At 66.1% G+C, this 23,810-nt stretch overlaps 17 protein-coding genes across 17 annotated transcripts; 9 read left to right on the top strand and 8 right to left on the bottom strand.

Annotated features, from left to right (window-relative positions):
* Positions 1-223: 223 nt before the first annotated feature.
* MICPUN_108909 (predicted protein) lies at positions 224-1,036 on the top strand. The gene has a single exon (XM_002504584.1). The coding sequence runs from the start codon at positions 409-411 to the stop codon at positions 1,015-1,017; it is 609 nt and encodes a 202-aa protein (XP_002504630.1). The 5' UTR covers positions 224-408; the 3' UTR covers positions 1,018-1,036.
* A 151-nt stretch (positions 1,037-1,187) lies between these two features.
* Positions 1,188-1,667, bottom strand: MICPUN_102339 (predicted protein; the record flags this gene model as incomplete). Its single annotated transcript, XM_002504264.1, has 1 exon — positions 1,188-1,667. One exon carries the CDS (start codon positions 1,665-1,667, stop codon positions 1,188-1,190), a length of 480 nt encoding a protein of 159 aa, XP_002504310.1.
* Positions 1,668-1,841: 174 nt separating this feature from the next.
* Positions 1,842-2,768, top strand: MICPUN_108907 (predicted protein). Its single transcript, XM_002504583.1, has 2 exons — positions 1,842-1,946; positions 2,283-2,768. The coding sequence occupies exons 1-2, from the start codon at positions 1,890-1,892 to the stop codon at positions 2,598-2,600; spliced, it is 375 nt and encodes a 124-aa protein (XP_002504629.1). The 5' UTR covers positions 1,842-1,889; the 3' UTR covers positions 2,601-2,768.
* A 159-nt stretch (positions 2,769-2,927) lies between these two features.
* On the bottom strand, positions 2,928-3,786 carry MICPUN_108906 (predicted protein). The gene has a single exon (XM_002504263.1). It carries the CDS (start codon positions 3,718-3,720, stop codon positions 3,265-3,267), a length of 456 nt encoding a protein of 151 aa, XP_002504309.1. The 5' UTR covers positions 3,721-3,786; the 3' UTR covers positions 2,928-3,264.
* Positions 3,787-4,269: 483 nt separating this feature from the next.
* Positions 4,270-4,770, bottom strand: MICPUN_61385 (predicted protein; the record flags this gene model as incomplete). Its single annotated transcript, XM_002504262.1, has 1 exon — positions 4,270-4,770. One exon carries the CDS (start codon positions 4,768-4,770, stop codon positions 4,270-4,272), a length of 501 nt encoding a protein of 166 aa, XP_002504308.1.
* Positions 4,771-6,848: 2,078 nt separating this feature from the next.
* On the top strand, positions 6,849-7,331 carry MICPUN_108905 (predicted protein). The gene has a single exon (XM_002504582.1). The coding sequence runs from the start codon at positions 6,878-6,880 to the stop codon at positions 7,223-7,225; it is 348 nt and encodes a 115-aa protein (XP_002504628.1). The 5' UTR covers positions 6,849-6,877; the 3' UTR covers positions 7,226-7,331.
* A 44-nt stretch (positions 7,332-7,375) lies between these two features.
* Positions 7,376-8,809, top strand: MICPUN_61383 (predicted protein; the record flags this gene model as incomplete). The annotated part of the gene is made up of 1 exon (XM_002504581.1): positions 7,376-8,809. One exon carries the CDS (start codon positions 7,376-7,378, stop codon positions 8,807-8,809), a length of 1,434 nt encoding a protein of 477 aa, XP_002504627.1.
* An 815-nt stretch (positions 8,810-9,624) lies between these two features.
* On the bottom strand, positions 9,625-10,149 carry MICPUN_72929 (predicted protein; the record flags this gene model as incomplete). Its single annotated transcript, XM_002504261.1, has 1 exon — positions 9,625-10,149. A coding segment is annotated over one exon (525 nt), but the record flags the coding sequence as incomplete, so codon positions are not given.
* Positions 10,150-10,791: 642 nt separating this feature from the next.
* MICPUN_66643 (predicted protein) lies at positions 10,792-12,420 on the top strand (the record flags this gene model as incomplete). Its single annotated transcript, XM_002504580.1, has 2 exons — positions 10,792-11,493; positions 11,638-12,420. Coding segments are annotated over 2 exons (1,485 nt in total), but the record flags the coding sequence as incomplete, so codon positions are not given.
* A 256-nt stretch (positions 12,421-12,676) lies between these two features.
* MICPUN_50579 (predicted protein) lies at positions 12,677-13,318 on the bottom strand (the record flags this gene model as incomplete). Its single annotated transcript, XM_002504260.1, has 1 exon — positions 12,677-13,318. One exon carries the CDS (start codon positions 13,316-13,318, stop codon positions 12,677-12,679), a length of 642 nt encoding a protein of 213 aa, XP_002504306.1.
* A 208-nt stretch (positions 13,319-13,526) lies between these two features.
* On the top strand, positions 13,527-14,089 carry MICPUN_61379 (predicted protein; the record flags this gene model as incomplete). The annotated part of the gene is made up of 2 exons (XM_002504579.1): positions 13,527-13,764; positions 13,875-14,089. The coding sequence occupies 2 exons, from the start codon at positions 13,527-13,529 to the stop codon at positions 14,087-14,089; spliced, it is 453 nt and encodes a 150-aa protein (XP_002504625.1).
* Positions 14,090-14,254: 165 nt separating this feature from the next.
* MICPUN_75728 (predicted protein) lies at positions 14,255-15,667 on the bottom strand (the record flags this gene model as incomplete). Its single annotated transcript, XM_002504259.1, has 2 exons — positions 14,255-14,986; positions 15,278-15,667. Coding segments are annotated over 2 exons (1,122 nt in total), but the record flags the coding sequence as incomplete, so codon positions are not given.
* Positions 15,668-16,802: 1,135 nt separating this feature from the next.
* Positions 16,803-17,764, top strand: MICPUN_84692 (predicted protein; the record flags this gene model as incomplete). The annotated part of the gene is made up of 2 exons (XM_002504578.1): positions 16,803-17,270; positions 17,528-17,764. 2 exons carry the CDS (start codon positions 16,803-16,805, stop codon positions 17,762-17,764), a joined length of 705 nt encoding a protein of 234 aa, XP_002504624.1.
* Positions 17,765-18,275: 511 nt separating this feature from the next.
* Positions 18,276-19,210, top strand: MICPUN_95085 (predicted protein; the record flags this gene model as incomplete). The annotated part of the gene is made up of 3 exons (XM_002504577.1): positions 18,276-18,378; positions 18,515-18,690; positions 18,808-19,210. 3 exons carry the CDS (start codon positions 18,276-18,278, stop codon positions 18,979-18,981), a joined length of 453 nt encoding a protein of 150 aa, XP_002504623.1. The 3' UTR covers positions 18,982-19,210.
* Positions 19,206-20,498, bottom strand: MICPUN_102332 (predicted protein; the record flags this gene model as incomplete). The annotated part of the gene is made up of 1 exon (XM_002504258.1): positions 19,206-20,498. The coding sequence occupies one exon, from the start codon at positions 20,496-20,498 to the stop codon at positions 19,206-19,208; it is 1,293 nt and encodes a 430-aa protein (XP_002504304.1).
* Positions 20,499-20,940: 442 nt separating this feature from the next.
* MICPUN_71216 (predicted protein) lies at positions 20,941-21,700 on the top strand (the record flags this gene model as incomplete). The annotated part of the gene is made up of 1 exon (XM_002504576.1): positions 20,941-21,700. A coding segment is annotated over one exon (760 nt), but the record flags the coding sequence as incomplete, so codon positions are not given.
* Positions 21,701-21,848: 148 nt separating this feature from the next.
* MICPUN_61373 (predicted protein) lies at positions 21,849-23,784 on the bottom strand (the record flags this gene model as incomplete). Its single annotated transcript, XM_002504257.1, has 2 exons — positions 21,849-21,902; positions 21,952-23,784. The coding sequence occupies 2 exons, from the start codon at positions 23,782-23,784 to the stop codon at positions 21,849-21,851; spliced, it is 1,887 nt and encodes a 628-aa protein (XP_002504303.1).
* Between the last annotated feature and the right edge of the window lie 26 nt (positions 23,785-23,810).

Below are 23,810 nucleotides of genomic sequence, written 5' to 3'. Positions count from 1 at the left end.
GACGCCGCGCGCCGTCCGGTATCGCGCGCGAGACGCCGGCACGGCGGTGAGAACAGGATTCGCTGGGCACCGCGAGCACCTCCCTCGGCGAGTGCACTGGTCATTTACCCTGGAAAACAACTGACCAATCACAGCCCAGCGCAGGCGCGGATCGATCTCCTTCGTCGAGCAGCCAAAGCCACGATCTTCTTCTCTATCCAACCGCCGCGGCACACACCAGACGCGCAGAGGTCCGGCGAGACCCAGCACGCACGCGTCGGGTTCGAGCACACGCGCCGCACGCAGCGACGCAGGGTCGAGTCGACGTTTCACGAGCCGAGGGAGGTCGCGCGCGAGGCGAGGCTTCCACAACTCGAAGGAGAGGAAAGTGGGCATCAGGCCACGTCGGGCGCGAGTAAGTGAGGAGCCATGTTCGCCGTGATGGGAAGGACCGCGCCCGCGTCCGCGATGTCCGCGGGGCGCGTCGCCGTCGGGGCGAGAAGGACGACGGTCGCGAGGGTGCCGCCCGCGGCGGGTGTCCGACCCTCGGCGAGGTCGGTGGGCAACAAGGCGCGCCTCTTCGGGGACGACGATCGCGCGCAATCGCTCGTCGCGAGGGCCGCCGAGGACGAGCCCGCGGCGACGTCCGCGCCCGCCGCCGGTGAGCCCGAGTTTGCGTTCGAGCCCAAGAGCAAGAGCAAACGCCCGCGTCGCGACGGTTCCAAGACGAAACGCGCGACGCTCAAGGTGGAGGGCCTGGCCATCGAAGCCGCCAAGGGCACCGCGCCCGTCACCATGCAGTCCGCGTCCGAGGAGGCGTTCATCCTCTTCCTCCTGGCCTACGTCGCCGTCATCTTCCTCGCGGGTCTAGTGCTGGCCATCTCCGCGTTTGGCGTCCTCCCGGAGAGCGTGGACGGCTGGGTCACCGAAACGCTCTACCCGGCGTACTCCCCAATCGTCGTCGGCTTCCTCCTCTTCTCCTCCGTCTACGGCCTCATCAAGACCAGGAGCGACCCGGACTCGGCGTCCGGCAGGTGACGGCGAGGCGTCAATCGCGAAGGAGCGTGATGAGTTAGCGTGCCATGTCTAATATTACGATTCTTATTTGCCTAATAGTCTTTATCTGCGCCCGAGCGAGCGCCCCCGACGACGCCGGCGAGGGAACGGCGCTTCCCCCCTCGCCTCCGAAGGGGTAATACGAAGGGTGCTCAGAAGTGGTGCACCGAGGACGCCACCGCATCCTTGAAGAACTCGGCCATCTTCGCCTTCTCGTCGGGATCGAGGAACATGTTCACCCCCCGCTCCGTGCCCCTGTACGCCGCGGTGAGGAACACCAGCGCGTAGACCATCGCCTTGCCCACGCGAACGCTCTTCTCCTTGTCCAGCTGGTTGAATATCTCCGTCACGTCCGCGAGGTGCTGGTTCCTGCCCACCTGCCTCACGTGCCAAGCGATGAGCGGCCCGTTCACGAGGACCATGCTCCACGAGCCGCACAGCATCATCAACCCGGCCGCGGCGGCGTGAGCGATGATCTCGGGCATCACCAATTTATTGATTCGACCCGCGCAGTCGTGGGGGTTTATCAGGTCGGCCTGCAGGTCCGACAGGCAGATGAGGGCGTAGAGATTGATTCCCATCACCGCGCCCAACACGAGGAAGGCGAGTATCCACAAAAAGAGCACCGCCATGTCTCCAGTCTCGTCGCGCTCTCTTCAATGCCGAGGGTTCCAACGACAGGGTCACTTTTCCCAGTGCTCGCGAGTCGCGGCGAAGTCCAGATTTTTTGGAAGTGGGGGCAAACTATCTTCTTCGTCGGGGGCCGCGGCTCAACCACTTCGGGTGACGCTGTCGCGCCTCCAGGAAGGACGGAAATGATGCGTCGCGCCGCGCAAGTGATGTGCAGGGCCGCTATGGCGCGCCCTGCCGCCGCGCCCATGGACTCGATGCACCGCACCGTCGCCGCCCCGGTGAGTGCGACTCCCCTACTAAAATCCGCCTGCTCGCGTGCCCTAGAAGAAGATTATTCCGCCGGGGGGTCGCGGGTTGCACGCGGGGGAAGACGACGCCCGGGGTTCGACGCGCCCGTCGGCACCTCGGGGATCATCTGTTGAGGTTCCTTCGCGCGTTCAACGCGTTCCTCGCACCCGACTCGCCTTTCCCGGCCCGATCGTGTCGACGGGGGGATTCCAAAGCCCCCTCGGGTCGCTCAACGGCCACAGCTGGCACTCGGTGGACCTTTCGCTGTTTTTTTTCCCTCGGGCACCCGTCACTGACTGACGGCGTTCCTCTCCCGTCATCCACAGATCTACGCGGCGAGGCGCGCGATGGGCGACAAAGCTCCGGTCTCCACCGACTGGGAGCACGCCACCGGTCTCGAGCTGAAGGAGCTCCAGGCTGCGGCTGAGGGGAAGGACTTCTTCGACCACTACGACTTCCTCAAGCAGCCCAACGGCACGAAGGAGTCGCCCGTGGTGGTGACGAGCTCGATGCCCTACCGGGTGGTGGGTGCGACCGACCCGGACGACGATACCATCGTCCACTGGGGGCGCGTGGAGGCTGGCAAGCCCCCGGTGAAGATCGGCAGCGAGTGGTTCGTGCACAAGGCTGAGGAGCCGCACTGAGGGCGAGTTACCAAACTACACAAACATCACGGCGCCGGGAGTTGTAACTTGATTTGTCGTCTTGGCGGGCCGAACGCCGGCGGGGTCGCCGCTCCTTAGAGGGGCGGTATCGATCGTGCGCGCGCGAGTTCGCGAGGATGCCTGTAATGCAAAATTCATCACCATCCGAACCCGACGTCCCTCGCTTGGATGTGCGCTCTGGAAAAAAAAATTCGCTCACTTGACATATGGCAACCCAGGTTGCGCGCACCCTCACGAGCTCGCTCGTCGCGCGCACGGGGGATCGAGGACGGCGACGGGCGATCGGGGCGCGAAGAAGTCGGTTAAGAACGCACGGTTTGTCGAGATCGAGATTGAAACGTTTCGCTAGTAAACCTATTGGTCCTCGGCAGAGGCTGTTCGCCGCGCTCGCGCGGCGATCAGCCAAAGAGCGGGGGGGATTTTTCCCAAGCCCTCCGCTGGCGCCCTCCCGGCGCCCCTAGTCGATCGTGCCAGCCGATGCGTCCCTTCCGGTGACGCGCCCGGCCGCTCCGATCGGCGTTCCACTCGTATGTTCAATCCCCTCGATCGCTACGCCCCGCGCGCGACCAAACCCAAAGAACCCCTTCACCAACCCCAGGTTCAAGGACACGCCGGACCCTAAACCTAATGAAACCTTCGTTGCTTAGGCGACGAGGGTAGACGCGGTGGCCGAGTCGTACTTCCAGTTGGGCGCGAGCTTCTTGGCGAGCTTGTAGTAGCGGGCCAGGCGGTGGATGCGGGACTCGATAAGAATGAGGCGGAACTTGGAGTCCATGTCCTTGCGGTTACGCTCCATGTGCTTGCGCACGGACACAGCCTTCTTGATGAGGCAGTAGAGGTCCTCGGGGAGGGTGGGCGCGAGGCCCTGGCCCTTCAGGATGCGGAGGATCTTGGAGTTGGTGACGGAGGACACCTGAGCAACGCCGTGGTTATCACGGAGAAGCACGCCAATCTGGGAGGGGGTAAGGCCCTTCTTCGCCATCTTGGCGATGATGTCGTTCACCTCCTGGGAGGTGATCTTGAGCCAGGAGGGAGAGGAGCGCTTGTAGGGCAGAGCGGAACCGCTCATGCCCTTGCCGGGAGTGTGCATGCGACCCATGTTTGTCTAGGTTAAGTAACAAAGAACCGAACGGTACTTCGTTGGCACGGACGTGAACGTCGTGCGTCGCGTAGAGAGGGCTCGACGGCGCGTCAATCGCCGGCTTTTAGCGATTTAGGGCTTGGCGGCTCAAAAAAAAATATTGGATTTTCTGGACGCTTTTCCCCTCCTATGGCCGCAGGTCTGAAAATTGTCCGAAATTGCGCGAACCCTGAATCCTTGGTCTAAACCCGCGCCGTATCTGCATCACCGCCTTAGGTCGCTGGTTCGATTCCAGTGATACAGGATCGGCGAGCAACGCACTTTTCCACCTGCTCGTTGCTCGTTTGGCTCTTCACACACAACGGGCCAACGAGACAGTCGCGACCGGGTCCTCGCGATGGTGAGCCCCGCACCGAGGCGGTCCCCGCGGAACTCCGCCGGAACCGCGGCGGTGTCATCCGAGGAGACGGTGCGTCCCCTTCCCCCGAGCCGTCGCGATCGTCCCCGCGCGTCCGTCCCCCGCGCGCGCGCTCCGTCAACCTCCCTCGCTCGACGTTTGTTTGAATCTCACCGCGCGCACACCTCGTGACGACAGGCCGTGGCGAAGACGGCTTCGACGCCGTCGGACGAACCCGAGGTCCCCGCGGGTACGCGGACGTCCAGTCGCCGCAGGAGCGCCGCGTCCGCGGCACCCGTCGCCGCCGAGAAGCCCGCGGCCGCGAAGCGCAGGAGGACCGATGTGGGCGCGGTGCTCACCTCCGAGAACGTCGTCGCCATGACGACGGGGCGCTCGACCAGACGCGCCTCGAGCGTCACCGCCGCCGCGCCCGACGAGTCCCCCGCCGCCAACAAGTCCCCGAGAAACAAGGCGACGCCCGCGCACGAGAAGTCGCCGAAGAAGAATACGACCGAGCCCTCGCCGTCCCAGAAGAAGTCCCCGAAGAAATCCCCGAAGAAATCCCCGAAGAAGTCGCCGACGCCCCGAGCGACTCGCCGATCGCCCGGCCCGAGGTCCCCGTCGTCCGAGGACATGCCCCCACCCCCGCCCAGGCTCACCCCGCACCCCATCGCGGACGAGACGGACGAGGACGAGGACGCCACCGTGCCCATCCCCTCGATGAACCTGGGACCCGCAGGTCCAATCGCTTCGAACACGATGGCGTCGCCGCTGCGGGAGATCCAGGGCGGCGTCCGGGCGATGCCCGGGGACGTGGACGCGGACCTGGTCAACTCGTACGAGAGCGTCAATCTGGTGAGGTCTGACCTGATTCGGGAGTTCGAGGCGAGGGGCGAGGCGCTGATCGCGCTGCGCAGGGACAACGAGGCGGCGGCGTCGGCTCTCGCCGCCGCCGAGGAAGCCGCCGCGAGGTCCGCCGCGGAGTGCGCGCGATGGAAGGCGGCCAAGGACGAGATGGAGCGACAGAGGAGAGCGTACGTGCAGGAGAAGGCGTCAATCGCCGCGGCGCACGACGCGGCGCTCGAACTCGCCGCGCGCCGCGCCGCCGAGCTCGAAGCCGACCTCGCGAAGGTTACCGCTGAGAAGCAAACGTCGGAGACGATGATCGCGACACTCGAGGCGTCGGCGCGCGCGAAAGAGGCGTCCGTCCTGGAACAACGCGCCGTCGCCGGCACCCACGACGTACACACGACGGCGAAGCTGCGCGCGAGGATCGCCGAGCTCGAGGCGGACGTGGGTACGCTGCGTGCGGATTTGAGGGAGGCGGCGGTGGCGGCGTCGTCGGCGGAGTCGGTTCGCGCGGATCTCGAGCGGCGCGTCGCGCAGAGCGAGCGCGCCGTCGGCGAGATGGAGGCGGTGGTGGCGCAGGCGGAGAGGACCGTGCACGAGACGCGCGCCGCCGCCGCCCAGGCGATGGCCGAGGCGGCGTCGGCCGGCGGGGCCGCGGCGGGGACGGGCGCGCGGGTCCGCGAGCTGGAGCTTTCCCTCGCCGCCATGCGAGACGCCGCCAAAAGGGACGCCGAATTGGTCAAACGCGCCAAGGGTCTGGAGGCGAGGGCGGCGGCACACACCGCGGCGGAGGAGCGCGCGAACGCCGCGGAGGCCAAGGCGTCGCGCGCGGAGGCGAGGGCGTCGCAGGCGGAGGCTGCGTCGGCGTCGAACGCGTCACAGCTGGCGGAGCGCGAGTCGTGGCGCGCCGCGCTGGTTCGAGTGCCCGGGTGCTCCGCCCCCGGGGATCTCGCCGACCGAGTCGTGAGACTGGAGCGCGAACTCGCGCAGGCGATCGGGCGCGACGGCGAGCACGCCGCCAGGTGTGCCGCGACGGACGCCGAGCTCGGCGTGACGCGATCGCGCGCGGCTGTCGCGGAGGCGGAGCTCGCGACGGCGAGGGCCAAGCTCGCCGACGCGGCGTCCGCGGCGGCGAGGGCGAAGTCGCGCGCCGAGCTCCTGGCCCGGGAACGGGACGGCCTGAACCGAGTGATCGCGTCGTACGAGACGGAGCTCGCGAATAACAGGGGTGTCGTCGGGGGTGCCGACGCGGGAGCCGGGGTGGGTGCGTCCGTGCGATCCCCCGGGGACGTTCGGGCGGAGGAGGCGCATCGTTCGCTGCAGGCGGCGCACGCCCGGATGGGCGAGTTGGAGTCGGAGCTCGCGGCGGCGACGGCGGTGCGAGCCGGGGAGAGGGACGCGGTCGCGGCGGCGCAAAAGGCGGCGCAGGAGCTGAGGGTGGAGGTGGAGGAGCTCCGTCGCGCAAACGAGGCTGGGGCGAGGGAGATTGCGGCGCTGGAGGCTCGGGTGGGGCGAGGCGAGTACGACCCGACGACGACGAAGATTCTCCACTTCAAGGATAACCCGGCGGCGATTGCTAACGAGGCCAAGGCTGAGAAGGATCTCGCGGTGGTTCGCGCGGAGTGCGAGGCTCTGCGCGAGACGGTCGCGCGCATGGTCGCCGAGCACGAACAGCAGCAGCAGATGCACATGGCCATGGTGGGAGCGAGTCTCACGCCGGGGTCGGAGCACCTGATGCCGCCGCCCATGACCCCGGGTATGCCGCCGCCCCTGGTCCCGCCCCCGACGCACATCATGGCCACCCCCGCGCCCACCGTGTACAACCGCGCGCTCGGCACGATGCAAACCCCGGGCCCGAGCGTCGCCGAGGCTGAGATCACGGTGCTGAAGCGCAGGGTGGCGGAGCTGGAGAAGCGAGAGCAGCGGTACATGACCGTGTTCAAGCAGAAGATATCGACGTTCAGGGAGGCGTGCTACCTGATATTCGGGTTCAAGGTGGATATGGGCGAGGACCGGGGTACTGGTCTGCCCACGTTTACGCTGAGGAGCATGTTCGCCTCCAGGGACGACGAGGCCATGGTGTTCAGGGTCGCACCGCCCAAGGTTGGAGCCACCGGAAACGAGACGGGTGGCACGGTGGAGCTGCTCCCCGCGCCCTACACGAGCACCGACGAGATGCGACGGATGATCGACATGTACGTGACGCGGTGGAGTTCCGTGCCGGGTTTCGTCGCCAACCTCACCATGGAGCTGTTCAACAAGCAGACGGCGGCGTGATGAGTCCGCCTTACCCGGGTGAGTGCGAAGCGCGGTTGACGAGAGGAACTCGAAAACCCGTCAGACTGACAGCTTGCTTGCTGTGATAACGAATAAAGTAAACCTCGAACCGGCGTTCGTCATTCTAACACGCACCCGCACGCCCGTACCATGACGGCGGTGTGTCGCATCGCGGGGTCCGTCGCGGGCTTCCGCGCGATGCCGCCGCGGCGTTCCGCAGTGCGCGCCGTCCGGATACCCCGCTCGTTCGGCGGTGCGACCGACGCCCTCCGGGGCGGAACCACGCGTCTCGATCGATCTCGAGTCGTCCTCGCGGCTTCGTCCGACGCGACGCCCGATCTTCCCTCGGAGAGCGCGGCGGATGCCCCCGTGGCGGCCGAGATCATCGAGGAGAAGCCCCCGAAGATGGCGCCGTTCGTCCCTCCCCCGATCGCCGCACCCGTCATCGTCGGCGACAAGTTGAGGGCCCGCGACGTAATCAAGGAGACGGTGCGGATGTCCGTCCGCGACCTTCTTCCCTGCGTCGCGCTCATCTGCGTCGCCGGCGCGGCGGCGCAGATCCTCAACCTCGGCGGCACTTTCCTCCTCGCGCTCATCCAGCTGCATGACGTCGACATCGTCGCCGCGTTGTTCCTCATGTGCGTGCAGTTCTGGAAGCTCTGCTGCGAGATCATGGCGAGGATCGCGGTGATGCGAAACGCGAGGGACGTCGACGCGGGAGACGTCACGAGGTTCCAACGCGTGAGCGTGGTGGAGGCGTGGCGAACAATCACGGGCGCGTACGAGGGCTGGAGGGACGTCCTGTTCATCGACGGGCGGCGGATGCTGAGCATCGCCTGGAACTCTTTGCTCACGATACCGATCCCTTACCTGGGCGTCGTCAAGATTTTGGACTACGCGCTGTGCGTGCCGGTGTACCTGTTCGAGGGTAAAACGGGCAAGGAGTGCCTGCGACGGTCGGAGGAGCTCATGCTGGGTCACAGACTTACCCTGCTGCGCGCGGCGTTCGGGCTCGGGGGGATGCTCGCGGCGGCGTTCGGTCTGTCCGTGGGGGCGTTCACGGTGATCTGCCCCTCGCTGCCGCAGCTGCTGATGCCGCCGGAGCCCGAGCCGGGGTCGGCGGCGGCGAAGGCGTCGCGGTGGGTCGAGGGCGTCGTGGGGTCCGCCGGGGACGTCGCCGCCGAGTCTACCGCGGAGGCTGCCGTCGACGCGGCGGTGGTCGGCGCCGCGGACATAGGCGAGGCTGCCAAGGGACTCTTCGACGGCACGTCCTTCGACCGGGTGTGGGAGGTTGGGACCGCGACGGAGAAGGCGAGCACCATCGCGCTGCTGTCGTGCGCCGTCATCGGGTCGTTCGTCTTCACGATTATGCTGCGGCACTTGCTGTACGTGATGCACAGGGAGGTATCGGCGAGGTGGAAGCCTCCTCCGCCGCCGGAACCCGCGGAGGAGGGGAAGAAGGGCGGCTTGCTCTCCAAGCTGATGTTCTGGAAGAAAAAGTCGGCAGACGCGCCCGCGAAGGACGAGGGCGCGGGGGAGGGTGACGGGGGCGCGGGAATCGCTCCAAAACCCGCTCCCGCGTGACATCGACGCGTTCGTCGCGCGCGCTCGTGATTCGATTAGTTTTTCGTCGTTAACCGTCAACGCTTCTCACGGCGAGAGCCCCGACCTCTTCCGAGGGTCCCGCCTCCCCTTCCTCCGTCGACGCTGACCTCGCGCATACCGCGCTCGACGGAATCCACGGACGAGTTCGGCGCCGGGGGAACGAACGGCGCGGACGACGCGGCGGCTCGCTTCAGCCAGTCCAAGCCGCCGCCCCCCGCGCCCCCGGTCTGACCGTTTCTGACCGTTTCTGACCGGTCGCCCCCGGGGATCGAACCCGTGACCTCCCCGCCGCGTCCTCCTCCAGCGCCCGGCTTCCTCCGCCCCCGTCCCCCGCCCCTCGACCGACCCTTTCCTCCAGGTGCGCGCGTCGCGTCGACCCCATCGTTCGACTCTGCACCCGCCGCCGCCGCAGACGCCGCCGCCGCAGACGCCGCAGACGCCGACGCGAGGTCGATCCCTTCCCCGTCGCCGTCGCCAACGATCCCGCCCGCGGTCCTCTGCCGCTCCATCGCCTCCTCGAACCGCGCCCGCTGCGCCCGAAGCGCCGCGCGTTCGTCCTCCGTCAAACCCACCGCGGATGATACCGCCTCTGACGACGCGCCCGTGACGCCGGTTAATGGATCATCGCCGACGCCGGTCAAAGACGAGAGCACCCGCTCGGCGTCGGCGTCGTCGACGGCGCATCGACACACCGGACAGAGGTGCGTCGGCCGCTTTGACCGCGACTCCGCCTCTTCGCTTCCGAGAGGGTGCGCACCGCTCGAAGCGTCCTCCTCCGCCGCGGCTGCCGCGCGCCACCGGTACCACCGCGCGAAGCACGACGCGTGGAAGCAGTGGTAGCACTTCGCGAGCTTCGTGAACGCCTCAGCCGAGTGGTCGCGTGATGATGGATGGTCCGCGCGCCACATCGGCTCGAGGCAGAAGGCGCAGTCGCCGTCCGGATGGTTCAGCTCGGTCAGGGTCTCGAACGCCGTCTCGCACAGCAGCGCGAGGACTGGATCGCCGGGCGCGGCGTGCTCGTCCGCGGCGTCGCGGAGGCGGCCCATCACCGTCGCGATCCTCGCGTCGTCCAGGCCTTTCGCGTCCGTCAGGGACAGCGACGGAGCCGCGGCGGGGTAGTCGTCGTCGAGGACGATGCGGAGCGTGACCCGAACGTACTGGCGGGTCTCGTCGTCGAGCGTCCTCGGCGCGACGTCCAGCGCCACCGTCGTTTGCGCGCGCGCGTCGTGCCCGTGGGTCACCCGGAGGCCCTCGGGGTACATCGACTCCAGCGCCTCCAGCTCCTCCTGGATGGCTTCCGCGCGGCCGCTCATGGCTCGTTCGCGCGTTCAAGTTTTCGCGGGTTCGTCGACGACGCTCGGGTTTGCGGTGGCACGCGACGCGGGCATCCGCACGGGGCCGCGACCGGCTCCTCCTCGTGGCCCGTCTGGGTCGTGCACGCACGCCGCGAGCCAAAAAGCCACGAGACGCAGCATGGCTCGCGGTTTTTTTGCGAGGCAACTCGTCCCAATTCGAGGCGTATGGAGTTCAGTTAGGAAATCCACCCGATCGTCGTGAGGCTGGGAGCGGGTCCGACCCGACCGCTCCCGGATAAAGGGGCCGATAAAGCAATTCCCGCCGCCAAAACGACGCGCGCGCGAGCCCCCGGAGACGCGCGAGGCACTCTTTTCACGAGTCGCACGACCCAACGCGGGGCCCAGACACCCCTTCGAGCCCGCGCGAACATGGCGTCGGCGACGTCCCTCTCCTTCCGCGCCGGCGCGGCGGGCGCATCTCGCGTCACGGCCCCCGCCGCGACGAGGCGTGCCGCGCGAAAGACGCGCGCCGCCCCGACGGTCCGCGCGCACGGACCCGGCGGGGGCGTGCATCTCGACCCGAACGAGTCGATCGCTCCCAGCCGCGCGCCGAAGGGCGTCGCGGGCGCGGCGATCCTCGACCGCGACGACGCCCCCGAGCGGGAGCGCAAGAACGTCTACGTGGAGACCTACGGGTGCCAGATGAACGTCAACGACAGCGAGGTGATGCTCTCCGTGCTCAAGGACCGCGGGTACGACGAGACCGGGGACATGCACGACGCCGACGTCATCCTCGTCAACACCTGCGCCATCAGGGACAAGGCCGAGGCCAAGATCTGGCAGAGGCTCGCGTACTTCAAGTCCCTGCGCCGGAAGAAGAAGAAGAGCGAGAAGCCCGTGGTGGGCGTCCTCGGCTGCATGGCCGAGAGGCTCAAGACCCAGTTGCTCGAGGCTGACCAGCTCGCGGACCTCGTCGCGGGCCCGGACGCGTACAGGGACCTCCCGAACCTCATCGAGGCGGTCGCGGGCACCGGCGAGAAGGCGATGAACGTTCAGCTCTCCGTCGAGGAGACCTACGCGGATATCATCCCCGTGCGCAAGGAGGGGGCGCACGCGGCGTTCGTGACCATCATGCGCGGGTGCGACAACGCGTGCGCGTTCTGCATCGTACCGTACACGCGCGGCAGGGAGCGATCCAGGGACCCGGCGTCCATCGAGTACGAGGTGAGGCTCCTGTCCGAGCAGGGCGTGAAGGAGGTGACGCTGCTGGGACAAAACGTCAACTCGTACGCGTACCAGGAGGGGGAGACGGACTTTTTGTCCATGCTCGCCGCCGGCGAGGGCGTGGTGGGTTCTGACGCGGCGGCGGTTGATGAGGAAGGACAAAACGGGGCGGACGGTGGGGACGGAGCGCCAGCTGTGATGAGCGCGGAGGTGGCGGCGACACAGCTGGCGGGCGGGTCTCCCTTCTCGGGCTACGCCGCGGGGTTCTCGTCTCGGTACGCCCCCGAGCGAAGGCGCGAGGGCGCGGTGCAGTTCGCCGCGCTGCTCGACCGCGTGGCGGCGATCGACCCGGAGATGCGCGTGCGGTTCACGTCCCCGCACCCCAAGGATTTCCCCGACGAGGTCCTGGAGGTGATCGCTCGCCGACCCAACGTCTGTAACTGCCTGCACATGCCCGCGCAGAGCGGCTCCACCGCCACTCTCGAGCGCATGGCCCGCGGGTACACCAGGGAGGCGTACCTCACCCTCATCGATAGGGTGAAGGAGATCATCCCCGGGTGCGCCATCACCACGGATATCATCTCGGGTTTTTGCGGCGAGACAGAGGAGGACCACGCGGACACGGTGAGCCTCATGAAGGCGGTTGGGTACGAGCAGGCGTTCATGTTCGCCTACTCGGAACGCGACGGCACGTCCGCGGCGCGTCACCAGGAGGACGACGTGCCCGAGGACGTCAAGCAGCGCAGGCTCGCCGAGGTCATCGACGCGTTCAGGACCACCGCAGCGGAGAGGCAGAAGGAGGAGGTTGGACGGACGCACCTCGTCCTCGTCGAGGGGCCGAGCAAGAAGAACGAACGGGAGCTGACGGGCAAGACGGACAGCGCCAAGTGGGCCGTCTTCGCCGACACCCCAGTCGGCATCTACGGCGGCGACGAGGACGAGGAGAGGACGGGGGGAGAGAAGGGCGTGGCGACGCCCAGGGCGGGCGAGTACGTCGCCGTTCGCGTCACCGGGTGCTCCACCGGCACGCTCTTCGGGGAGTGCCTCGGGCGAACCACGCTGACGGCGTTCAACGAGATGCACGGTGGGGCGTACGCGGAGGCGAAAGGGACGGGCGCGGTCGCCGCCGCGAGATGAACAGCCGCCGCGCGATGTAATGACCACTCTCGAAAAGAAAAGAAAACGTCTCGCGTCGGGCTCGCGCGGCGTTCCTCGCACCCGTCGCGTCGACGATCGTCCGGACACGTTGGACCCGCGCCCGGATCTCCTCGAGTCGCGAACGCGTACGGCGACGATGATGGATCTATTTATGACTGCACTCCTTGCACTAAGAGCGCCGACGACCGTGCTCACAGATTTGAGACCCACCGCACTCCTTGCAGTATCTGCGCTCACGACCGTGCCCGCAGATTGATGCACCACCGCACTCCTTGCACTTAGAGCGCTGACGACCGTGCTCGCAGATTTGAGACCCACCGCACTCCTTGCACTGAAAGCGTATACGACCGTGCTCGCAGATTCCAGACCCACCGCACTCCTTGCAGCCATAGCGCTCACGACCGTGCTCGCAGATTTGAGACCCACCGCACTCCTTGCACTTAGAGCGCTGACGACCGTGTTCGCAGAATGATGAACCACCGCACTCCTTGCACCGGTGGCGCTGACGACCGTGCTCGCAGATTGATGCGCCGCCGCACTCCTTGCAATGATTGCGCTGACGACCGTGCTCGCAGATTCGAGACCCACCGCACTCCTTGCATCGACTGCGCCACTTCCCGTGCGGACAAGCACCGCACACCTTGCATCGCGACCGATACTTCACCCCGTGCTCGCACGGTCCCTTCGTGGGAGGGGCTCTCTTCCGCTTCGTGCCCTTCTTCGTCAACTCCTCTCCCCCCCTCTCCGTGTCCTCGACTTCACCATCCTCGTCGAGGGTCACTCTCACGTTCGGCCGCCAGATCGACGGCATCCCTCCCCGCGCCCCGAGGAGTGCAGCGCCCGACACGCGCCCACGACACGTGTTTCAAAAATTGGCGCGCTCCGGTGACTGTGCAGCCACTCTGTTCCGGGGCCTCTTGACTCGGTTTTCCCGCCCAACCGCGACACACCGACGGCAGCTCACACCTCGACGAACTCGTTCGTCTCCCTTCCGCGTCTCGTTCCTGTGTTTGCACGTCATGGTGAGTGCACGTTCGAGTCTTCCGCCCGATATCGCTCACGCGCGCCTCTTCCCGCCCCTTGGCCTCCTTCTCCGCGAGATCCGATGCGACGAGACGGTGATTGACTTGCTGACACGCGTCCCCGTGACCTTCCATCAGGCTGACAACAGGCACACCATCATTCTGGTGCAGACGACGTCCAACAAGAAGTCCCGCACGTTCATGGACTTCGAGAAGGTCAGCATGGCCATGGACGGTGCGCGCCCGACCCCTCCCCCGAGATCTCCCCGCGCCCGGGAATTGAGTCAATTGGGCACCCGGAGAATCGATCGTCCTGAACCTCTCGCCCCATCCCTCCTCCCCCAGGCGTGTGCACGATGTTCGAGAAGCGCCTGAAAGAGATGTACCCCCACATGAAGGACATCACGTACGACATCGCGGATCTGTACAACTACGTCGACGCGCTCGCGGACCTGAGTGCCATGGTGTACGAACCCAAGATAAACGCGTACTTGCCGTACAACAAGGAGTGGGTGAAGAAGAAGGCCTTCGCGCACCTGAAGAGGCAGGCGGGACAGTGAACGTAGCGCCACGTAGCTGAAATTAAAAGTAGCATCGCACACGAAAAACCCTCCTCTTCCTCCCCCCCCGCCCCGTCAACGTCAGCGCCCACTCCGAAGGATCGCGTCCACCTCCTCGTTCAATTCGTCGACGTCTCGGTCGACGAGGCACGTCACGAGAAACGGTCCAGACTGACCGACTCTCGCCGTGCGACCGCACCTGTGCAGGTGCGTCGCCGCGTCCGCCGCGGGGGTGTAGTGCACCACGTGGTGCAGGTCCGGGAAGTCGATCCCCCTCGCGGCGAGGTCGGTGCACGCCAGCACGGGCAAATCGCCGTTGAAAAACTCATCCAGCGCGACGCCGCGATCCGCGGTTTTACCGTGGAAGCTCATGGCGACGTAGCCGCTCGCGTTGCAGTGCTCGGCGCACGCGTCCGCCTCCTCGGGGCTGGCACAGAAGATGAGCGCGCGGTGGGTCTTGTCCTCGGCGAGCGCGCGCAGGAGCGCGGCGCGGCGATCCTCCACGCCGTGAACCTCCCGGACGCGTTGTTTCAGCTGCGGATGCAACCCGCCGAAATGCGCGGTGCTGACCCAACGCAGCCCGTCGGGTCCCCGGCGAAAGGCGCTTAAGATGGGTCCCTCCTCCGCCATCGTCGCGGCGGCGAAGCAGAATTGCACCGTACCCCCGAACTTGTTCACCCCGTCGTCCTGGTAGCACGTCTCGAGCACGGCGGCCACCTCTCTTTCGAACCCGCGAGACAGCATCTCGTCAGCCTCGTCCACGACGACGTGCGCGATGCGCCCGGGCAGCACCCACCCGTCTCGCATCATGGCGAGGAGCCTTGCGGGCGTGGCGACGAGAACCTCGGCTCTGCGAAACTCGGGGATCACCTCCTGGTCCCCGGCGAGCTTGGACCCCTTCTTTCCAGCCTTGACCGAGTGTCCCTCCGCGGCTTTCCTCGCGACGTCGCCCGCGGCTCGACTCCCCGCGAGATCCGCGGCGGCGTCGCCCGCCGCGGCGGCTTCCTCGTCCGTGGCGCCCTCGCCCCTCGCGGCTAACTCGGCGGCTTCCCTGGCCGCCACGCGCGCGGCGCGAATGGCGGCCTTCTCCTGAACCTTACGCTTGATCGCCGCCGTCTTCGCCGCGCCCCTCGCGGCCGGCGCCGTGGGTTTGAGGAGCTTCTTGTCTTTTCCCAGCAGCGAGAAGACGGCGGGTCTCGGGTATTCCCCGGTGTCGACCCACTCCGCCGCGAGCTCCGCCATGTACGCCACCTGTCGCCCGAGCTCCACGTTCGGCACGAGCACGATCATCGACGGGCAGCACCGGCCCTGAACCTTCGTTCCCCCCCGGCCGGGCGCGCCGACGGCGGCGATCATCGGCAGCGCGTACGCGAACGTTTTCCCGCTCCCGGTCTCCGCGAGGATCACCACGTCTTCGCCGGCGACGAGGTGTGGGATGGCGAGCCTCTGGATCTCCGTCGTGCGCTTCAAGCCCGCGGCGCGCATGGCGTTCACCATGTGCGCGGGCAGACCCGCGCGGGTAAAGGCGGAACCCGAGGGGTCGGAGGCGTCGGCGGCGTCGGGTTTTACCGCCGGGTCCGACGCGGCTTTGGCTTCCCTGGCGGCGCGCGCCACTTCCCAGGGCCTCGGTCCGCCTCGCTTGTACGCGGTCTTGACCTCGTTGGTGCTCGATGTGCCACCTGGCGGGGCGCGATTGGCTAACGTCGCGACGGATTCGTCGTCGACGCCTCGCGCTCGTTCGCGTCCCTTGCGGATGGCGTCTGACTTGCCGCTTCGTTCCTCGCCCATGAACTTGGACCACCCGCCGAGGCCGTCGTCGTCGCCCCAGTAGTCGTCGTCGTCTCCGCGTTGCTGCAAAGTCACGGAGGGATGCGAGAAGAGGAACGGTCAGCGGGTGAGCGCGACGGGGACCGTCGAACGTGTGAACGCGCGCGAACTCGGGAGAGGGCACCGAGAGGGTAGATTAGAACACACGGGCGGCGGCGGCTCGAGGGGGTGCTCACCTTCCTCTGCTCCCTGTCCTGCCTCTTCCTGAGCTCCTGGAACGATATGTTGCGGCCGGCATCGCCGCGGTCGTCCCTCCGCTCCTCCCCGCGTCGGTCCAGTCGCGAGAACCTCCCGTCGGTGTCGCCCCAACCTCGACGCGTCGCGCCGGGAGGAGGCACCGAGGCGGCCCTCCTCGAGAAGGGGCGCGAATCGCGCGGAGCGGCGCGTCGGACGCGCGGCGCGCGGGCCAGTCCCAACCCGTCGCCGCACACGATTTTCGCGATACCCTCCATCGAACCCGTTCGCGTCGCGCGCGTGTGCCGGACGCCTCGCGCGGTCTCGATTGGGAGGGGGGCGGAGCTAAAAGTGCGCCAATGTTGCGCAAACGCGCGAACTCGTCGAAGTGTTGGCGATCGCGGGCTTTTTGGCAATTTTTTTTTTGGGTCTTTTTGTGCCCACGGCGCCAGTGCCAATTTGGACCAAATGCCAATGCCCGTGAAATGACGTGTTCGCTTTTCGGATTACGTAGCCCTAAAACCTGAAAATAACCCGAATCCGACGGGCCTTTTGAGCGCCGGCGAGTACGGCGCCGCGGTCATTCCGACGGCGCGCACACCACGCCGCTGTGATTCAAGCTCGCGCCTAGGCTCGTGAGCTCATCCCCGCTTGAAAGCTTTCAGTCGGAGTAGCCGGAAGCTCGTCAAAGATGGCCTGCATTGCCACCTCCATGGCTTCCCTTTCCCTGGCGAACGCCGCTGCGACCCGTCGCGCCGGAAAGCCCGCCGTCGCGCTCTCCGCGCGCCGCTCCGTGGCCGCCCAGCCCCGCGTCGCTTCCCACGCCGGTGTCGCCGCCGGTCGTGGCAGCCTCCAGGTCTTCGCCGTTCGCTCCCGCAGCAACACCGGCGGCTCCCGCAAGGGACTCATGCAGTACGTGGAGCGGGTGAACGCGCCGCAGATGAAGGACGATCTTATCCCCTTCAGGGTGGGCATGACGGTGAGGGTCGGCGTGACCGTCGTCGAGGGCAACAAGACGCGCGTGCAGCCGTACGAGGGCATCATCATTGGCGTCCACAAGGCCGGCGTCGCCACCACCATCACCGTCCGCAAGGCGTTCCAGGGCTACGGCGTCGAGCGCATCTTCCCTATCCACTCCCCCCTGTGCACCTTCGAGGAGGTTCGCGGTGCTGGCAAGCCCGTGGTGAGTACTCCCTCCTTCGCGTCGTCGACTCGCCGCGTTTCCCCGAGTTTCGCCACGGACGCACGGAAACGGGTGTCAGCCCGCGTTTCCGGGGTTCCGGCGAGCGCGCCGCGGTCTCACGGCATCGCAAACGCGCGCCGACTCGCTCCACCCCCCCGAGAAGAACCAAAACCCTCTGACGTCGCCCGCGCGAAAAGATTTTCATCCCGCCCGCCCCTCGCTGACCCTTCCCACCTCTTTTCCCCCTCTCCCAGGTGCGCCGCGCCAAGCTCTACTACCTCCGCGATCGTATCGGTAAGCAGGCGAAGCTTAAGACTCGCTTCGTGGCCAAGAAGACCGGCCCCACCCGCCACCAGCTCAAGATGGAGGCTCTCGCGGCGACGAAGGCGGCTGCGGCTGCCGAGGCTGAGGCGGCGGCTGCCGCGGCTGCCGCGGCTGAGGCGGCGGCTGCCCCCGCGGAGGAGGAGGCTGCCGCTGAGCCCGAGGCGTAAGCGAGTTGATTCTTTCTTGGTGGGTGTTTTCCATGGGGTCTGTCCAGGCTTGGCTGCCCTCGTGTAAATGAACTAGGCATACAATGATATAACGATATTGCTGCAGAGAAACCGCACGAGCCGTCGGCGTCGCCCCTGTCCGAGAACCCATCACGCGTCCGTGCGAGAGATGAGCTCGTCGGCTGAACGTGCACCGCGTCCATCGTCCCCGCGGTCCTTCCCACCCGCGCCGGCGGCTGTTTGCCGTCGACTGGGAAATGAAGCAGGGATGCGCCCGGGCGGTCGAAAACCCATAACCTAAAAGAAATTCCCCGGCAAGTTCAAGGTTCGTTCAAGGCGTCCCCGTCCCGTCAAACTCAACCGAGATTTGCCCGGTGCAAACTTGAAACGCGAAAACAACCGCGCAAATATCGACGTCGACGGCGGATCCGCGCCACTTCACACAGCGCGGGTGGTTGCATCCACTCGTCTCCTCTTTAGTCTTTAGGTACACACAAAGCACACACTCACGATGAGCGACGAACTCGTCACCCTCATGTCCTCGGAGGCCGAGAAGTTCGAGGTGGCCCAGGACGTTGCCTTCAAGTCTGAGACTATCAAGAACATGATTGAGGGTGAGTGGACCGCGCCCTCCCGCCAGAGACCCTTTCCTTGCCCCGACGATTTCCGCCGACCATCTCTCTTTGCTCCACATCCCGCGAACGATCGGCGCGACGACCGCTGACCTCGACCGCCTTGCCTCAATCGCAGACACCGGACTCGAGGCGCCTATCCCTCTCCCCAACGTTTCCTCCAAGATCTTGCAGAAGGTGATCGACTACTGCAAGCACCACTCGGAGAAGAAAGAGGGTGAAGCGGAGGAGGATAAGAACTTCGACGCGGAGTTCGTCAAGGTCGACCAGGCCACCCTCTTCGAGCTCATCTTGGTGCGTTGTGACCCGGAACCCGCGCCCTCGGATCCCGCCCAAAACGAGGAAATTTTAGGTCGAAAACGACGCCCGAACCGAGATCTGACGTTTTTCACCCTCGCGCAACCCCCGCAGGCTGCCAACTACCTGAACATCAAGTCCCTCCTGGACCTGACGTGCATGACCGTGGCGAACATGATCAAGGGCAAGACTCCGGAGGAGATTCGCAAGACGTTCAACATCAGGAACGACTTCACCCCGGAGGAGGAGGAGGAGGTGCGGAGGGAGAACCAGTGGGCGTTTGAGTAGGCACCGTCCGAGGGCAACCTGACGACCTTCCGAACGAGACGGAAGGGGCGGCGCAGGGTGCGGCGCGACGACGAAAAGGGCGGGTGGATCGACTGAAGAACGCACGCACGCACGACGACGACGGGTTGGCGAGGTGTATCATACGTAGGCGTTTAGTAGCGCGAGGGGCGGGTTGGCTGCGAGGACAACACACGCGTTTTTGAATATAAAGCGGCGAGCCCTCCTCACAGGTACGCGTCCTGTCCCTCGTTCGCGGCTGAATCGTCGAGGGACGGCAGCGACACCTCCACGTCGATCGTCGCCATCTCGCTCCCCGCGCTTCCCGCGAACGTCTCGCACTGAACCGTCCAAGGCTTGCCGTCGTTGGCTGACTGGTTTTCGTCGTCGGCGCGTCGCAGCTCGCCCGACTTGATGAGCGCCGTCACGGCCTTCAGGGCGAGCTCGAAGCACTGCAGCTCCACGATCGCGGGCCTGGTGAGGGAGAGCGCGTCCTCGGTCCCGCCCTCGCCCTTCTCGAACGCCATCTTGCAGAAGATCGGCCAGTACCGCTCGCCCGGCTCGTCCTCCATCGGCGCCAGGTCCCAACCCGCCCTCTCCGCGTCGTCGACGTCCTCGAACGGACACTCGTACACCGACGCGAACATGCACGACTGGCCGTTGACTGATGACTCCCCTGCGCTCTCCCCGTCCTCCCCACCTCCTACCTCGACCTCGTACGCCCTCTTCGCCTCCGCCAAGGTCTTGTGCACGGCGAATCCGAAGGATCCCTCCTCCTTGGATCCCACCAGCGACACGTACGCGGTGAGTCTCATCGCGACGTCCTCCCTGAGCACCAGCCTGTACGATATCTGCACGGGGCGGCGCTTGGCGAGCGCCGTCCACGGCGAGACGCGGGCGAACTCCGCCGCGGCGGCGAAGAGGGATCCGCCGAACGCGTCGGTGAAGCCGTCGACGGATTGCGACAAGCCGGGGAGGTGCTGCGTGCCCCACTCCTGGTTATCCGGAGCCATCGAGGGTTCGATCTGCGCGCGGATGATGGACTCGATGAGATCGGGCGGGACCGGGGCAAAGCCGACGTCGTCGACCCCGCACTCGGCGAGTCCCGCGCGGCATCCCTCCACGTACGGGCACGCGGTCTCCCCGGCCCACTTCTCCTTCTCCCCGAGATGCAGGGACGCCGTGTGGGTGTCGGCGAATCGGATAGACTCCGGTCGAGCAGCCTTGCGCTTCTCCCCCGCCGCGGTCGTGTTCATCACCCTCGGGTGGGTCATTACCCTCTTAAGGAAGGCGAGGAGGGCCTCGGGGGTGGGGCGATCCTTCACCACGTTGCCGCCGCCGGCCTCGTCGTCCCCGGATGCGGGTTCGCACGCGAGGAATTGGCCGTCTTTGGTCGAGATCACGAGCATCAGGTGGGGGCGAACGGGCGAGCCGTCGTCGCCCATGACGTACGCCCGCAGCTTGTGGACGTACACCTGCCACGCGCCCTTCACGGGGAGCTTCTTGATCGCCTCGGCCATCGCGTCGGACGCCTTCGTAGGGTATTGTGACCGCGAACCGGTCCCAACTTTATCCACAACGGAAGCAAGTCTCGGCGCTTTTTCTGCACACCTGCGGGAATCCAACTCCCAGTTGCCAACTCTCGCACAGCGGCTGGCGCCGTGCTCTGGTCACGGCGGCGAGCGTGCGGTGCGAGCGCGCGGGGGAGGTCCATCTCCGGGGTCCGCCGCCAGGAGCGCGAGGATGGCGTGCGCCCGGTCGGTCGCGTCGTGGGCGCCCGGTCGGTGGATCCCGTCGGGGAGGTGCCGACGACGAGGAGGCAATCGCGGCGTCGTCGCGCGGTGCTCCGCGTCGTCGTCGACGGTCTCGAGCCCTTACCCCGAGGGTGACTGGCGCAACGAGGCGCTGGCGGCGAGTCTCAGCGACGAGGGACGCAAACACAGGGAGGCTGCCGGCAGGAACCACACCTACGCGCTCAAGCTGGCGTACGACGGCGAGGCGTACCTCGGCTTTCAGTACCAGCCCAAGGGCAAGACGGTGCAGGGGGAGGTGGAGCGCGCCCTGACGAAGCTGACTGGGCACGACAGGGAGTTCCTCGGCATGCAGGCGAGCGGGCGGACGGACACGGGGGTGCACGCTCGCGGGCAGATCCTCCACTTCTACACGAAGGAGCCCGTGTCAGACCTCGAGAGGTTTCACAAGAGCCTCAACGGGATCATGCCCAAGGACGTCCGATGCGTGGAGGTCATGAGGCCGCACCCGGCGTTCCACGCCAGGTTCCACGCGGTGCGAAAGACCTACCACTACTTCCTCGACCCTCGGCTCGTGCTCGATCCCTTCGTCAGGCGTCACGCGCTGCACTGCGGATGGAAACCCCCTAGCGTCGAGAGGCTGCGAGAGGCGGCGGCTGTGTTTGTCGGCACCCACGACTTTACCTCGTTCTCGAACAAGTCCAGGGACAAGACGTTGGTGCGCAGCCCGACGCGAACAATATACAGGTTCGACGTGGTCGAACAGCCGGATGGGTTGATACGCCTGGAGGTGGAGGGTAACGGCTTCTTGTACCGCATGGTTCGTAACATGGTCGGCGCGCTTATGCTCGCCGCCACTGGCGAGGATGGGAAGTTCACCGCCGAGGACCTGAGGGATATGCTGGAAGGAAAAGACAGGGGCGTCGCTCCGATGGGGGCTCCACCGCACGGGCTGTTCCTTCACGAGGTAGTGTACCCGGCGGAGCTGCTCGAGTGGGAGCCTGACGAAGGACATAACGTCATCTAGCTAGCTAAGTGTCAAGAGCTTCATGCCCCGGCGGAGAGTCGTGGTTCAACTGAGCGCTCGTCCGAACAAAACTCGGAAAACCCCAGATCGCATCAACCTCTCGTCCATGTGTTCGGCGACAGAGTCATCGACGAACAAAATCGTCCCTTCGTTTCCCTCGAGAATCACCTCAGCCTTTGACTGATGCTTCTTCACCGTGTGCACGGGAATGTCATCAGGAAGGCCGGCTCTTGCCATGAAAGTCTTGATGTCGTCTCGATATGAGTTGCGCGTCACTATGTGAACGGAACCTTTCGGCCTGGAACAAATCATGGAGAGCAAGTCTGGGTCAACGGCGTGCGTTCCTTTGAGGGGCGACGCGCCGCTACGCGTCGTGCACACGGTCCTGTCCCAGTCCAGGTAGGTCAAATCGGGCTCAATCTGTTGCGCAAGCGCGAGGCATTCCTCCCCGTCGCCTCTGATGAGCCGGCACTCGCCGCACGACCACGAATCGCACACGAAACACCTATTCGCGTGCGGACAGAAGGGCGACGCGCAAGATTCGCGATACGGGCACCGTCCGAGCTCGAAACGCTCGTTGATTTCGCACGCGACGCATATGAATCGATGGACCCACAGGCTCGAGAACCCTCGCGCGCAGACCCGACACGTCGTCTCCTTGAAGTTTGTCTCCGTCCGCTTCTCCGCGCCGAGCCTACCGAGGAGATGCGTCGGCCACCCCTCGTGACGGAGGACGTCCATCATCCGGGGAAATTCCCCGTCGCACACCGCCCGACACCGCGCGAACAGGTCCCCGACCCGAAAACCGCTCGGGATGAACATCGACGTCGACGCCCGTAAGTCCGAGTCACCCGCCACAAACAGCCGCTCGGCGGGAACGTCCGCGATGCGTCGAAGCCACGTGGTTTGATCTCCCAGGGCCTCCACCGCGCCGTAGAGCTGGTTCAGCTCCTTTCGCACGCGACACGCGCGCGACACGCGCTGCAGGATGGACGACGCGTCTCCTCCATGGACGCCTTCCAACCGCGAAGCACTCAAAGCATCGACGAGGTTCGGCGCGGCTTCCAACTCGGTGACGCATCCTCGGAGCAAACGAAGGTACGTCTCGAGGTGGCGCAAGCCGCGGATGAGCTCCGAGTGCATCCACAACGCCTTGACGGCGCCTTTCGCCACGAGAGACTTGCGCACGAACGAGACGATCCGCGGGGGCCAGCCGAGGTGAGCGAACCCGTCCATCGCTCGCGCGAGGTGAGCGGCGCCGCTTTCCTCCCCGCGATGGAAGTCGGCGCCGTCGTCATCGCCATCGGCCTCGTGCACCTCGTCGACCGTCGTGTGCCCACGTTGGCTCGCGACGGTGTCTCCGGCGCACCTGACGTATTTCCGGAGGTGCTTCAGCGATCGCGGCAAGCCCGCGAGGTACTCCGGCGTCGCCTTTGCGGGATGTCGGCTGACGCAACACACCGTCTTCACGAACTGCCGTAGGTCGGACATGACACCGAGAGCCCCCTTGCACTGACCCAGCGCGTCGCACAGCGCCGTGTGTCGGTCCGAGTGGACGTAAATTCGCTCGTCGTCGATGTCGATGCGCTCGTCGTCCGAGCCCTTGAAGAACGTCACGAGTTGTCGTAAATCTCGGTCCAGCTGCGTGGCACAACGCTGGATGTTCAGGCATGTCTTCTTGTAGTTCACGAGTTCGCGCCTGACCACGAAGGCGTCGTCGATGCCGACGACGCGCAGAATATCTATCGCCTCCTTGAGTTGTGCAGGGGGCAACACCCTCCGGAGGTCGTCGTGTACCACCTCCAGGCTCCCCTGGGCGAAGTGGATGAGTGAACAAGTCGGGTCGTCCTCGTCCGCCGACAGCGGGCACTGAGCCGGGTTATCGGCGTACGCTCGCTCGAGGACCCACTCCTGAAAGTCCTCGTCCGCGGCGACCCACAAATCGGCGGGGTCTATCGACATGATCGATCCGACGCTCCGCTCCCCGCCAGCCATCAGCCGGCGGCTGGAGGTGTGTCTGGGACCCATCACCAGGTCAAATCTTCGAGACCAAC

This window comes from Micromonas commoda, chromosome 9, assembly GCF_000090985.2.
Source record: "Micromonas commoda chromosome 9, complete sequence".
In the NCBI taxonomy this organism is placed as follows: Eukaryota; Viridiplantae; Chlorophyta; class Mamiellophyceae; order Mamiellales; family Mamiellaceae; genus Micromonas; species Micromonas commoda.
Note: the sequence above shows the minus strand (reverse complement) of the source record. Positions and strands in the feature narration are given on the sequence as shown.

What these genes read in the sequence shown, in the direction of transcription:
- MICPUN_108909 (XM_002504584.1), top strand. Translation starts at nt 409, where the DNA reads ATGTTCGCCGTGATGGGAAGGACCGCGCCCGCGTCCGCGATGTCCGCG.
- MICPUN_108907 (XM_002504583.1), top strand. Translation starts at nt 1,890, where the DNA reads ATGGCGCGCCCTGCCGCCGCGCCCATGGACTCGATGCACCGCACCGTC. An exon ending in ACCGCACCGTCGCCGCCCCG is followed by an intron (nt 1,947 to 2,282) that starts GTGAGTGCGACT and finishes CGTCATCCACAG; the next exon opens with ATCTACGCGGCGAGGCGCGC.
- MICPUN_108906 (XM_002504263.1), bottom strand. Translation starts at nt 3,720, where the DNA reads ATGGGTCGCATGCACACTCCCGGCAAGGGCATGAGCGGTTCCGCTCTG.
- MICPUN_108905 (XM_002504582.1), top strand. Translation starts at nt 6,878, where the DNA reads ATGACCGTGTTCAAGCAGAAGATATCGACGTTCAGGGAGGCGTGCTAC.